Source organism: Trachemys scripta, chromosome 2 (assembly GCF_013100865.1).
Source record: "Trachemys scripta elegans isolate TJP31775 chromosome 2, CAS_Tse_1.0, whole genome shotgun sequence".
Classification (NCBI taxonomy): domain Eukaryota; kingdom Metazoa; phylum Chordata; order Testudines; family Emydidae; genus Trachemys; species Trachemys scripta.
In genome coordinates, this window is record NC_048299.1 from 126,439,551 (window position 1) to 126,452,626 (window position 13,076).

Below are 13,076 nucleotides of genomic sequence, written 5' to 3' on the forward strand. Positions count from 1 at the left end.
TCTGTGTTTGCAACAGGCAAGCGTGTCTGGCTCAAACAAGGTACTGGAGTCCCAAGCTGTCAGGGAAAACAGGCTCAGAGACAGTCTCAGCACATCAGTTGGCAGACCCAAGGGGGTTTTTGTGATCCAACCTGTCACAACTGCTTCAAAGAGCTGTACCAGAAACTGTGGCATAAACATCTAAAATGGCGGTGCAACAGTAATGGTATAGTACAATGCAAGTGGTATAGACAAAGGCTAAAACTGCACCTGAAATACCATGTGGACACGCTGTACCCTTGCTATTTGCAGTAGTGCAATCCCACCAACTCAACTACCACCAGCCTACGCGAGATCTGAAAAAAGAAGGAAATACACACTGCATGTGGGTTTGTTCTGTGTCCATCACCAGCTCCAGCATTATCTCTCCCTATTCTTGTGTGAAACTGGACCTATAATGAAATGATAAACTCACCAGCACACCAGATCCTTCAGGCTGCCCTTTTAAATATACAGAAGTTAATCTTTTCTGTGTTATCATTTTTCCCTTACTTCATTATCAGCTGCCACTGTCAGCTGACAAAGTTCCCTGAAATGTTTAACTTTGAACGCAAAAAAGTAGAGATACCATATAAGGAATGTGAGGACTGTTTACGGTGGCAATGTGGCCAAGACAAAAAACATAAGAGGCAAAAGTTTAACAAAATCTCCCTGCTTTGCAAAAAAACCCCTAAACATTACCTATACATTAAAATTACATTTTAAAAAATGCTTAATAACTCTTATTCTGTTCATGATCAGTTACAGATATTCAGGTCTATTTTGAAATGCAAATCTCTGATTATAAAATTAAAGTCTTCTCTATATACATAATTCATATGTTTGCACAAAATACACTAGTTTTCCATATTCTTCCTCATATTTGCTCATCAGTGCCTACCTGACTCTAGTGCTCATGGAAACATTATTAATTTCAGCATCATTAATAATATGGTTCTAGGACAGTGAACCGTGAATAAAAGTAAACCAAGTCACTCATCTAATGACTGAAAAATAATTTAAGTTGAATAGAAGAAAGTGATGGGGCTTACTGCGGGCAAAACCATCCCACTCTGTTGCTAGATATGGAGAGTGAAAACGGCAACCAGCAGGGACTGGTAAGCACATTGATGATTGGGAAAGAGAGAAGAGCAGCTTGAGTGGCATCATTTCCTCTCCCCCATGAACACATGGAAGCCCCTCAACACGGACATCAGCAGCCCACAAATTTTAGCGGGAGAGCTTGGATTGGCTGGAATGGAGGGCCAAGTCACTCAAAGGAGCAGCATCCGCTAGCAAATTAGCAGACATACAACAGATAATTTAATTCTGACTGAGGCAGCAACAATTTTACATCTAGTGCCATGTCTGCTTTTGTTACCCAGCTGCAGGGTGAATAAAAGAAAACCACACACACACACAGACCAATCAAAAAAGTCGGATTTTTTTTATTTAAATTGGATTTTTTTGATAAAGATAAAAGATAAAGACAATTAAGATACATCTTTGAGCTATAATGTAGCATAAAATATGGATTATAAATTCTAATTCTATAGTATGAGATAATATATTCATGTAATGCTTAAGAAAAGTTTTGTAAATGAGTTCCAATAGTTCATGGATTAGGGACCCAATTTTATGGGGTTCCAGGGGTTTCTGTATAGATTATTTAGGTTAATCTTTCTATCTACCCAATGGGACTCAGTGCTCAATCTAGAAGATACAGTGGAACCCCGCTATAACGCAATCATTGGGGTCCAAAAAATTCAATCGCAGTAAATGCGGGGTTGCGTTATAGCAGGGTTCCACTGTACTTGTGTTCACCTTCCGCGCCCTGGCTAGGGGAAGGGAGAGAGAAGGGGGCGGCCAGGGCTTCCTTCAGCTAGAGCGCTGGCCACTCGGCCCGTCCTGCCGCCAGGGCCCGATTCCTGGGGCGGCACTTGGGATTACCGGCTGGGGGAGAGGGAGCCAGAGGGCTTGCCGCGCTCCGGCCGGAGGTCCCGCCGGGAGAGCGAGGCTGGCCGTGCTCCGACCGGGAGAGCGGGGCCCTGGGGCTGGCCGTGCTCCGGCCGGTATTCTGGCCAGGGTAGCGGGGCCCCCGAAGACTATCGCCGCCAGCTTACCATGCCGACTGCCGGGAGGGCTCCGTGCCACTCTGCAGCCCACTCCCAGCAGGGCGCTTCCCTCCTCCGCGCTGCCGCCCCCTACATCAGTTCGCAGAGGGAAGGACGCGGGCTGGAGCCGGCCCTGCCGGGGACAGAGGTGAGAACCCCAGGGGCGGGCTGGGGCTGCAGGGAGAGTCACTCCTGCTGCAGCCGCTGGGGCATGGATCCCAAACGCCCTGCGCCTGCCAGACTAGCCCCGCGCCTGCTGCAGCCAGACTCGCCCCGCGTTATAAACGAATTTGCGTTATCACGGGGCACGTTATAGTGGGGTTCCAGTGTACCATCAGAGATGCTTAGTTTTGCAGTTCTCAAACTGTGGATCTGTGTCTCTGGAGATAGCATGCTTGTTAACAGCAAAAATGTTTTTAAATAAATAATATATAGAGGTGAGAAACAACAGACCTCAACCCTATTGTCCCTCTGCAAATTTGTGTACACAGAGTCAATCCCTTACCCCTCTCTAAATGTGCAAAGTTTCAAAAAGTTCAATGAATAGAAGATTGTTGGGGGTGGAATAGAACTGGACAAGGAGAAGAAGTCTGGAGATAAATGTGAGAGGGGAGGGACAGGCAGTAGAAACAAAAATGAAACTGTTTGAGCAGCATATTCCAGAAGTCTTGAGGTCTGAGTGGAGCCTTCATTCATTTGAGATCTACCATACCAGTCTCTCACGAGAAGGGAAAATCTATAATGGCAGCAGGCCTTAAAAGCGACCCAGTCTGGGAATATTTTAATGAAGTTCCTCTACCTGTGGGTAAAACAGGCATGCATGCAAAATGCAAACAGTGCAACAAAGAAATGCAAGGCCTGGTTGCCCGAAACAACATAGTGAGATATGTTCCTTCTCAGGAGGAAGCTGCATTGAAGATGATGAAAGGAACATGTCTGAACACGAGGATCTTCAGGTTTGAATAAAAAAAGTTTGCCATACTTCTTTCTTAAGGACTGCCTGTCTTCCTTCTGGACTATTCTTGAATTCTCATGTTTGAGCAAAAAATATAGTTGTTACTCTATGGTACTATCATTTTAGATGCAGTTCTGATGAAAAATAAACAGCTGAAATAGACAGATCTTCCTTTTACAATTACACCTTTAAAGTAGTACTGAATGTCAGTGAATGCAGAGAAGAATACTAAATGAGCAATATGGTAATACTAATTAAATAACTGCATTGACTTATTTTGTTTAGGAGAATCCATCCTCAATGTACAGGATTCTGAAGACTATCCACCTTCAAGATCACCATCATTTTCTATAGTTTCAGAGTTATCTGCCAATGTTAGTGTTTCAGTCACATCATGTATGTCATATAGCCACAGTATATCACCTGTAGCAAAAAGAAAAAAAATCTCCATCATCCAGAAATAACCATAGATAAGTTTGTGATAAGAACCAGCAGATTACAAAAAGAAGTAGCTGATGAAAAAAATGCCCACTTTGTTTATGCAACAAACTCTCCTTTCCGTATGATTGAGAACCCACACTTCATTAACATGGTTCAGTCATTAAGACCAGGATACAGTCCACTCAACAGAGCAGATGTCACAGGCAAATTGCTGGATAAAGTGTATGAAGGAGAAATTGAGCAGTGTGCAAAAGGTCTAGAGGATGAAATTGTTAACCCGAGTCTTGATGGGTGGAGCAATGTCCACAATGATCCTGTTGTATGTGCTTGTGTGACAACAGAAGAAGGGAATCTCACAGAAACAACTGATACATCAGGAAATGCACATACAGGAGAATACTTACAAGAAGTAGCAGTAAAAGCTATAACAAACTTTGAAAAAAAAATTCAAATGTCTAGTATGCAGCTTGGTCAGTAGCGTCGCTAGCGGGGTTCAGGGGAAGCAGCCGCTTCCCCTGACCCCACATTCCCCAAAAGTGGCGCTCCAGCCGGCCGGCGGAACGGGGCTGCGGGCTGGCCGGCCGGCTCCCGGCACTCCCGCTGGGACTCCAGCCCTGAGAGCATTGCCAGGGGTCTCGGTGCCCCAGAGAGCGCTCTGGATGGGGAAGCGGGGTGGCCCTGCGCATGCACCGCTCCATCTTTCAGCGGCATTTCGGCGCATGTGCAGGGCCGCTGAAATGCCACCGAAGGACCGGTGCCTTTTTTCGCCACTACTCCTCCTCAGTTGCAACCCTGGCTACGCCACTGAGCTTGGTCACAGACAATGCTGCAAATGTATCCAAGATGAGAATAAATTATTTAGAAGAGAATAGAGAATCCCAAGCTAATAACATACGGTTGCAGTGCTCATTTGATGCACCTTCTAGCCAAAGACTTCAGTGTTCCAGAAATAAAGGCTAATGTTGTTGAAATTGCAAAATCTTCCGTAACAACCACTCTGCAGCAGCTGCTCTGAAAAAAGTGGGAGGAACCAAGCTAACTCTCCCACAAGACGTGCGATGAAACTCAGTAGTGGACTGTTTTGAGCACTATATCAAGAACTGGCCTAATCTGATGACAGTCTGTGAACAAAATCATGAAAAAATAGATGGCACTGTCACAACCAAAGTTCTCAACATTGGGCTTAAGAGAAATGTTAAACACATGCTGAGTACCCTGAAGCCTATTTCTGTAGCCTTGAACAAAACGCAGGGAAATAGCTGTTTTATTGCTGACGCTGTTGAAATTTGGAAGGAACTGAGTGAAATCTTAAAGAGAAATATGCAATGACAGAGTTAAATTACAAGTATTAAAAAAAACAAATGGGACAAGCACTATCTCCAGCTCGTTTTCTTGCAAATATTCTCAGTACTCGGTACCAGGGTCAAACCTTAACTGCTGAAGAAGACGAGTTGCTATGACGTGGACATCCAGCATTCATCCCTCCATAATGCCAATTATTATAAACTTCAGAGTTAAGGATGAACCATTCAAGAAATATATGTTTGCTGATGATGTTTTAAAGAAAGTCACACCAGTGAACTGGTGGAAGTCACTTAAGCACTTGGATTCAGAGACTACTGAAGTGATAATCTCACTTTTAACAGCAGTACCTTCTTCTGCCAACGTAGAAAGAATATTTTTTTTCTTTGGACTAATTCATTCCAAATTGAGAAATTGTTCGGGACCTGAAAAAGCAGGAAAGCTTGTTTTTCTTTTCCAGATTATGAACAAACAGGAAAATGAAGGTGAAGATGACTAAGTTAGCTGCAGAAGCCAATATTTTAAGTTTCTCATGTTGACCTGGCTGACATCGTTGATTTTTTTTTTTAATATTTCATTTAACTATTTTAGTTAAAACAAATTTTAACAAAAACAACCCTGATTTTAAAAAACACGAATGTTTAACTAAATTCAAAAATTCATATGCTTGTTTGCTGTTGAAGAAAAAAAAATCCAGAATACATAACGTTGTTTTAGTTAAATAAAACAATTTAAATGTCTGTCTGGTGATGTTCTCCTCCTAATACAGCATGGCAAGAAAATCCTCCAAATATTAATGATTAACCTGTTGAATTGGAGATAGTTCACTTCCCAATGACTTCATAAATATCTGCTTTAATTACCTTTGGTAAATGAAATAACCAAACAATCATTCATTTTCTGATATAGCTGCAAACCTAATCTGAAAAGTTTTCAAAATAAATCACTTTAAAAAAATGTATAGTGTGTACCTTCTAAAAATGAAACCTACATATATCTCTGAGTTGTGAAGAATATGTATTATATATAAAACAACCAACAAGAATGCACTTTTATGTAGAAATCCATGATTAAATTGAGTCTTCCTGACTAGTGATTTAAATCAATTTGATCCACCCTGCCCAGCTGCAGTTAAATGACCTACTGCTTGAGTCCATATGCCCTGTTACACTAGGGGCTACTGCACTACTCCAGTAGTGGCCTACGATGGAGTCAGTACACCTCTTTCATATGCCTCCTTTCCCTTGCAGATGCACAAGTTTCCCTCAGGTCTCCATGGTCACAGCCCCTATCCTCTCCAGACAAGCAAACCAGCAACAGCACCCACCCCCTCAGGTTAATGCCATGCAATTCCAGATAGTAACTCACAATGCTTCTGTTTAACGATATACTTCCTGCTAGCATTACCACAGTAGGGCTCAATCTGATTAAAAGGAAATTCAAACTGGTATTTATTTAATTCCAAAACAATTTTGAAATTAATTTTACCTCAACACCTCTGAGGTCAAAAGCACAAGATCAGTCATCAACATAGTTTACAGAAAGACAAGAGTGAAGAGTCTGCACCAAGCGGGTACTTCCATAGATAAGATCAATTGTTTCAGCTTGCTGACCACTTTGTGAGACACAAGTGCTTTTCTCCCCTTACATAAGATGGAAGTACTACAGATTGTTATACTTTCTACCCTCTGCTAAGTACAAAAAAATTTCCTCTTTGCCCTGCTTTACAATGGTAAAATAATTCTAGTTATGTTTATAGCTTTTCACAGTAGTGTTTTGCTATGAAAGGGAAACATTGGAGGCAACCCCGTTTCAACAAATCAGTCAGACAGCTACATCAAAACACAGGCTCAGAGATCACCATTATCAAAATGGCACAGCAAAACTTCCTATTTGGATCTAGAACAGACAGGACCATTCTGCAATGGTTTCAGGGTGACATAATACAGAGAATAAAGTCAAATGAACAGCATGTTACACACCTCAAAGGAAGTATATATGCCTTCCAAAGCCAATAAACATTTGGCACAGGGGTTGAAACCCCCTCCCCCCAAAAAAAATAAAATTATCTGCTCCAACTTGCTTTTCTCCAGACAGAATTTAGAGATGACTAATCTGGTAGATGATGGGCTGTTCAATTCTTCCAGCCTTTCATCCAGCCATACTAATTAAAACTCTTTCTCCACACACGAATTCTTTATTTCAAGTCACAGTGATCAGTGGAAAGAAAAAAGTTAATGGCTTGTTTTTATTCCTAAAGACAATGCATCTTCTTGTAGCTAAAACAGTGCTAACACCACCACAGTAGAAAGTAGCTTTCCACCTTTTGGGGGGTGGGGATGGGGGGCACCTTTACTAAATACTGGGAGCAGTGTGGTCAATCAGCATAAATAGGATTTGGGTAAAATTGGGCTTAGTTATAAAGGAGAAACAGCTGTCACCATACATGTTTATATAACATATTTCAAGCATAAGAAGCCACTACAGCTTTCAAACTTGAATGCCAAATAAAAATAAATCAACCTTAAATACTGTGTGTTGATATACAATAATGAAAACCGTTTTGCAGATTTTTCAGCAGAATGAGGCAAGGAGTCCAGTAAATGTGCAAAATAGTAGTGTATTTTCCCATAATCTCCCACTACAATGAACAGTCTTACAGCAGGTGAGTCCAGCTTCAAAACAACAAGTCATGCAGAAGCTCACAACTCCTCAAACATTTGCTGTCTCCCCCGCCAAGCCCAGGACAGTAATAAACAGCTGGTATTGTCAGCCATATCATCCCAGGGAGGAATGAAAGAAACACAAAACCAGTGAGCTTGGCATACATTGAATTAAAAAGCAGGGAATTTGAACCAGTACAGCATCACTCACTTCACAAAAGCCCAGAGGTTTGATTTTTCTCACATTTGGGGCTCTGTGTTTTTGGCAAGTGGATGGATGGGGAAAGGAATCAGACAACAGCTGCAGCGTATGGCATAATCCCCCTCCAAATCCATGCTGTTTCCCCTCCTAAAATAACCAGGCAACCATTGTCTGTATTATTTTAAATTGACCCCTTGCGCCTCACTCAAATCCCTGCAAGGGAGAGTGGAACAGGCCAGACATGGAAGGAAATCAGCAAAAGCATAACTTGGAACTCTGTGGGCGGAGGGTATGTTTACACTGCAATTAAAGCCCACGGCTGGCCCATGCCAACTGATTCAGGCTAAGGGGCTGTTTAATTGTGATGTAGACAGAGTTCAGGCTGGAGTCTGGCTCTAGGACCCTGTGAGGTGGGAGGGTCCCAGAGCCCAAACATCTACACCCCAAGTAAACAGCCCCTTTAGCCCGAGGCCCACAAGCCCGAGTCAGCTGCGGGGGTTTAACTACTTATCTACTGTAGACATACCCTTAGTGGCCTGGGGAACAATTGAGAAGCAGTGGGCCTGTGTCCAGACTTCCCTGGCCTCTACAGATACCTCACAGCTGGCACGATTTCCCAACAGATTTTAGGAAAACTGTGGATTAGAAGGGCCTTGTCTCAGGCTTACTTGGAAGGGGAGAGGGAACCAGAGCAGAAAGGGGCCACATTCACCTGGAAAGATGATTTACAGGCAGCTCAGCAAGGTGTAAATTGCTAGTTTCCCAACCCTCTTACAAGGGCACGTATAATCTGATCCTGCGTTTCTATTTTGAATTGGAATACAAAAACAAAGGCAGATTACAGGCAACTGCAGATAGCACAAAGGCCCTAGCCAAATAAACATGCTTTACCCAAACTATTATCACCAAGGTAAACAAACCCATGCTAATCTCCAGAGAGATAGAAATTAGCTGTACAATATGCATAAAATGATGTATAGACTTCAAACTGCTCACCTGCTGCTCTCCCACTCTTGGTCATCCTTATCTTTCTCCTCTTTGACATCTGGGGTGTGCGGGTGTTTCTGCACAATCCTCATCCCACCAGCTTTCACTGGAATGAAAATAAGAAAAACAAGTCAAATCAATATAACCAAAGGAGAGAAAACTAGTAAAAATAAGGATCCATTTCAAAAAAACAATTTAAGAATCAGGTTGTACAACTCAGTGAGAGCCTGAGAATATTTGCAGGTGGAGGATCTGAGCAGTAGCTGGTTGCTTCTCACTGCCAGGCATGTTATATTGCCTTATATAGCCTTCCAAGTTGGCCACTCAATGTACCGCTTATTATTTCCGTATCTCCTTAGAATGTTAAGACGCTTACTTCACCATTTGTCTCCATTAACTTGTGGCAACAAGAGGCAGCCAGGGAAGTCTGGGATTATCCAACTGAGTAACATAAAAGCAGTGTCTTTTGCACCAGCACACACGAAAGTTTATTTTCATACAGCAGTACTGATCCAGATTACATCAGCAGTGGTAGAAAACTGCACTTTTACCATTCCAAATAAAATGTATACACAAAATCAACTTCTTTTAAAAAAGAAAAAAGGTTTTTTTAGAATAGCATTACCAAAAAAAGTTTAAAGACACTGTCCATTCACCTTTGGTGCAAACTTTTGTGTTTCTAAAATACAAGCATTACCCAGACATACCAACTCTTACAAATGTATCATGAGAGATGAGATTTCTAAGTAAAATTAAACCTCACTTATGATCTTGCAATAGAACTCTTATATGTCAATACATGTGGGAGAGTAGGCAACACTAATTGTCACATGCACGAACCCTGGGGATGGGCAGGGGGAGTTAAAAAAAACCAAACAAACAAAAAAACACCTTATAGTTTTTGGGGGGGACTGACACACCATTTTTGATCTCTTGAAGTTGGCAATGCTGATTACCAAACCTCAAACCCAACAGAAGTTTTCTCACGATTTACTTTTAGTCCAGATAGAAACAAAGGCCTTGTCTGCACTGGCAAGTTTTTGCGCAGCAAAGCAGCTTTCTGCACTGTAACTCCCAAGGTGTACATACTGCAAACCCATTTAGTGTGCAGAAACGGCGCACTTGCAGCGCTGTAAAAAAAAAAACACCACACACACCAACCCACCACCCCAATGAGAGGCGTACAGCTTTCTGCCCCGGGGATATAGGGTCGCGGTGCCAGTGTAGACACCCTGGTCGATTACAGTGCTGTGACTGGCCTCCGGAAGGTGTCCCACAATGCCTGTTCTCGTGTTCTCGCCTCTTTGGTCATCGGTTTGAACTCCACTGCCCTGTCCTTAGGTGACCAACCATCATCCCCACCCCATAAATTCCTTTGGAATTTTAAAAGTCCCCTTCCCGTTTGCTCAATGACGCATGCAGTGGTCTCAGCACATCTTTTCAGGTAACCATACCTGTGCCAAGCACCAGGAGATTCCCCGCTTGGAGCAATGGTGAGCTACTGGACCTCATCAGCATTTGGGGAGAGGAGGCTGTCCAGTTCCAGCTGCGCTCCAGCACTAGGAATTATGATACTTACGGACAAATTTCACGATGCATGACGGAAAGTGACCGTGACACATTGCAGTGCAGAGTCAAAGTGAAGGAGCTGCAGAACACCTACCACAAGGCGCGGGAGGCAAACCGCCGTTCCAGTGCTACACTCACAAGCTGCCAGTTCTACAAAGAGCTGGACACGATATTCGGCGGCAACGCCACCTCCACTGCGAAGGCCACTGTGGATACTTCGGTGGCTTGCATGCCAATCGAGAGTGGACTGAGCCAGGAGGAGGAAATCTTGGATGAGAATGTGGAGGGGGACCCAAAAGCAGAGGACAATTCGAAGGTCAGAGATTCACGTAGCCAGGAGCTCTTTCCTACCCCGGAGGAGGCTAGCCAGTCACAGCTGCCGGAACTTGGCGAAGTGCAAACAGGAGAGGAAGCCTCTGGTAAGTGGATCTGATTTTGGGAAATCGCAGAAGCAAGTTGTTGGGGGGAGGAGAGTTGCAGAAAGCAGGCGTGTGTCTGTATGATGCATGTACCACCACGTGCCTAGTCTGAGTGGTGGAACAGGCTGTTGATTGACTCCCTCACTTCATGGGAATCTGCCTCAGATCTCCAGGAAACTGTCATGGAGATACTGGGCAAGCCACTGTTGCAGGTTCTTTGGCAGAGCTGCTTTACTGTTAATGGGGCAAGAAACAACTTTCCCACGCCACTCTGCCATCACGAGGGGGGGGAAGGGAGAATCATTGCTGCACCCATGCGAGCTACATAAGGGCCAGGGGCAGAAGCCGCAGTTTCGGAGAAGATGCTTCCTTGATTCCCTTCTCACCCTCAGCAGCGAGATATCTTCCATAATCAATACAGCCTGTGGAAAATGTGGACAGAAGAATGATTATCAGCACCCCACTACAGTGCTGGCTCTCCCCAACAGCCACACGCCCAGTGTACAATAGGGTCCGGGAACACTGATTTACCCTGCAGCTACTCACCATTTTGGCAGTCGTGTGGCTCATGTGTGCTTGCCTGCGGTCAGTCAGTTAGTGACAGCTGTGTGAGTACTGGCTGTGTTTTAAAGCACTGAATCAGTGTTCTCTGTGTTGCAAACAATACTGCTTCTGTAAAATGTTGCATTTAAACTTCACAGAGATGACCCTGGGAGGCCAACCTCCAGTATCGGCAGCAGAACGGCTGCACAGAATTAGAAAATGACCACGAAGAACTAAGGACTTTCTCCGTGAGGTTATGATGCACTCCGCCACTGAGAAACAGGAATTGAAGGAGTGGCAGAACAGCAAGAAGAGGGACCGAAAGAAGGCAGCACACCAGAAGGAAGCCACAGAGCAGCTCTTAAACGTTATGGAACACCAAGTGGACACGCTCCACGTAATACTAGCTCTTCAAACTGAGCAGCTCCACGCCTGCCCACCCTCCCCCGCAGCCGCTGTCACAAAACTCTTTCCCATGCTCCCCTCACACACAACCAACACGTTATCATCAACCTCCTGGCTCCACTCTCTACCCACAGCATTCCACTCCTCCCTCCTCACAATCCAGCACTGTGGTCTCTCACTACCCACTGCACTCAACACTCATCCCTCTGCAGTTTGGCCCTGCTAAGTACAGCACCCGCTGCATTGTACTCCAAAGGAGAAGGTTGGTTATGACCTCTGGACATACACAAATCTGTAGCTGTCCCGGGATCTCTCCCCCTCTGGAGACCTTCCCTTCCCCCTTCCCCCATTCCTCTCCCTGCTGATATATTTTTGTTGTTTGATTCTCTCCCCTGGTTGAGGTGTGTTGGTTTGAAAACAATCTTTATTCTATTAAGTGAAAGCAAGAAAAGCACTGCAAAGCAACAGGCAATTATGTTAAACCCCCTTATGCAGCACGTGCACCAATCACCTCCTAGCATTACAAGCACTGCAATCCCAAGCATAGCAGCAAATATTAGTGGCTTTTAGCTTCAAATTGCTGCCTCAAGGCATCCCTGATCCTTATGGCCCCGCGCTGTGCCCCTCTAATAGCCCTGGTCTCTGGCTGTTCAAACTCAACCTTCAGGCACGGAGCCTCTGTGGTCCAGCCCTGAGCGAAGCTTTCACCCTTCCCTTCACAATTATTATGGAACATACAGCACGCGGCTATAAGCATAGGAATATTGTCATTGGCCAGGTCCAGCTTCCCATAAAGGCAGCGCCAGTGGGCTTTTAAACAGCCAAAAGCACACTCAGTCATTCTGCACTTGCTCAGCCTGGTGTTGAACTGCTCCTTGCTGCCATCAAGGTGCCTTGTGTATGGCTTCATAAGCCACAGCATTAGGGGGTAGGCGGGTTCTCCCAGGATCACAATGGGCATCTCGACTTCACCTACAGTGATCTTCTGGTCCTGGAAGAAAGTCCCTGCTTGCAGCCTCCTGAACAGGCCAATGTTCCGAAAAATGCGTGTGTCATGCACCTTTCCGGACCAGCCTGCATTAATATCTGTGAAACGTCCACAGTGATCCACAAGCACCTGGAGAACCATTGAAAAATACCCCTTCCGATTAATGTACTCGGTGGCTAAGTGGCCTGGTGCTAGAATTGGAATATGTGTGTCATCTATCACCCCTCCGTAGTTAGGGAAACCCATTTGCAAAGTCATCCACGCATGTTGCCCAGAGTCAATGTCTTTCGGAGCAGGATGCAATTAATGGCCCTGCACACTTCTGTCAACAAGAGTCCAACGTTAGACCTTCCCATGCCAAACTGGTTAGCAACCACTCGGTAGCAGTCTGGAGTAACCAGCTTCCACAGTGCAATTGCCACGTGCTTCTCCAATGGCAGGGCAGCTCTCATTCTCGTGTCCTTGCGCCG

General features: G+C 44.5%; 1 protein-coding gene across 3 annotated transcripts in view; it reads right to left on the bottom strand.

Annotated features, from left to right (window-relative positions):
• The window catches only part of DAP (death associated protein), a 116,581-nt gene that overhangs the window by 77,494 nt on the left and 26,011 nt on the right, over positions 1–13,076 (bottom strand). For all 3 annotated transcript variants that reach the window (XM_034761539.1, XM_034761540.1, XM_034761541.1), the window contains exon 2: positions 8,692–8,788. In XM_034761539.1, coding sequence (XP_034617430.1) covers positions 8,692–8,788 — 97 coding nt within the window. The remainder of the gene's footprint in view (positions 1–8,691; positions 8,789–13,076) is intronic.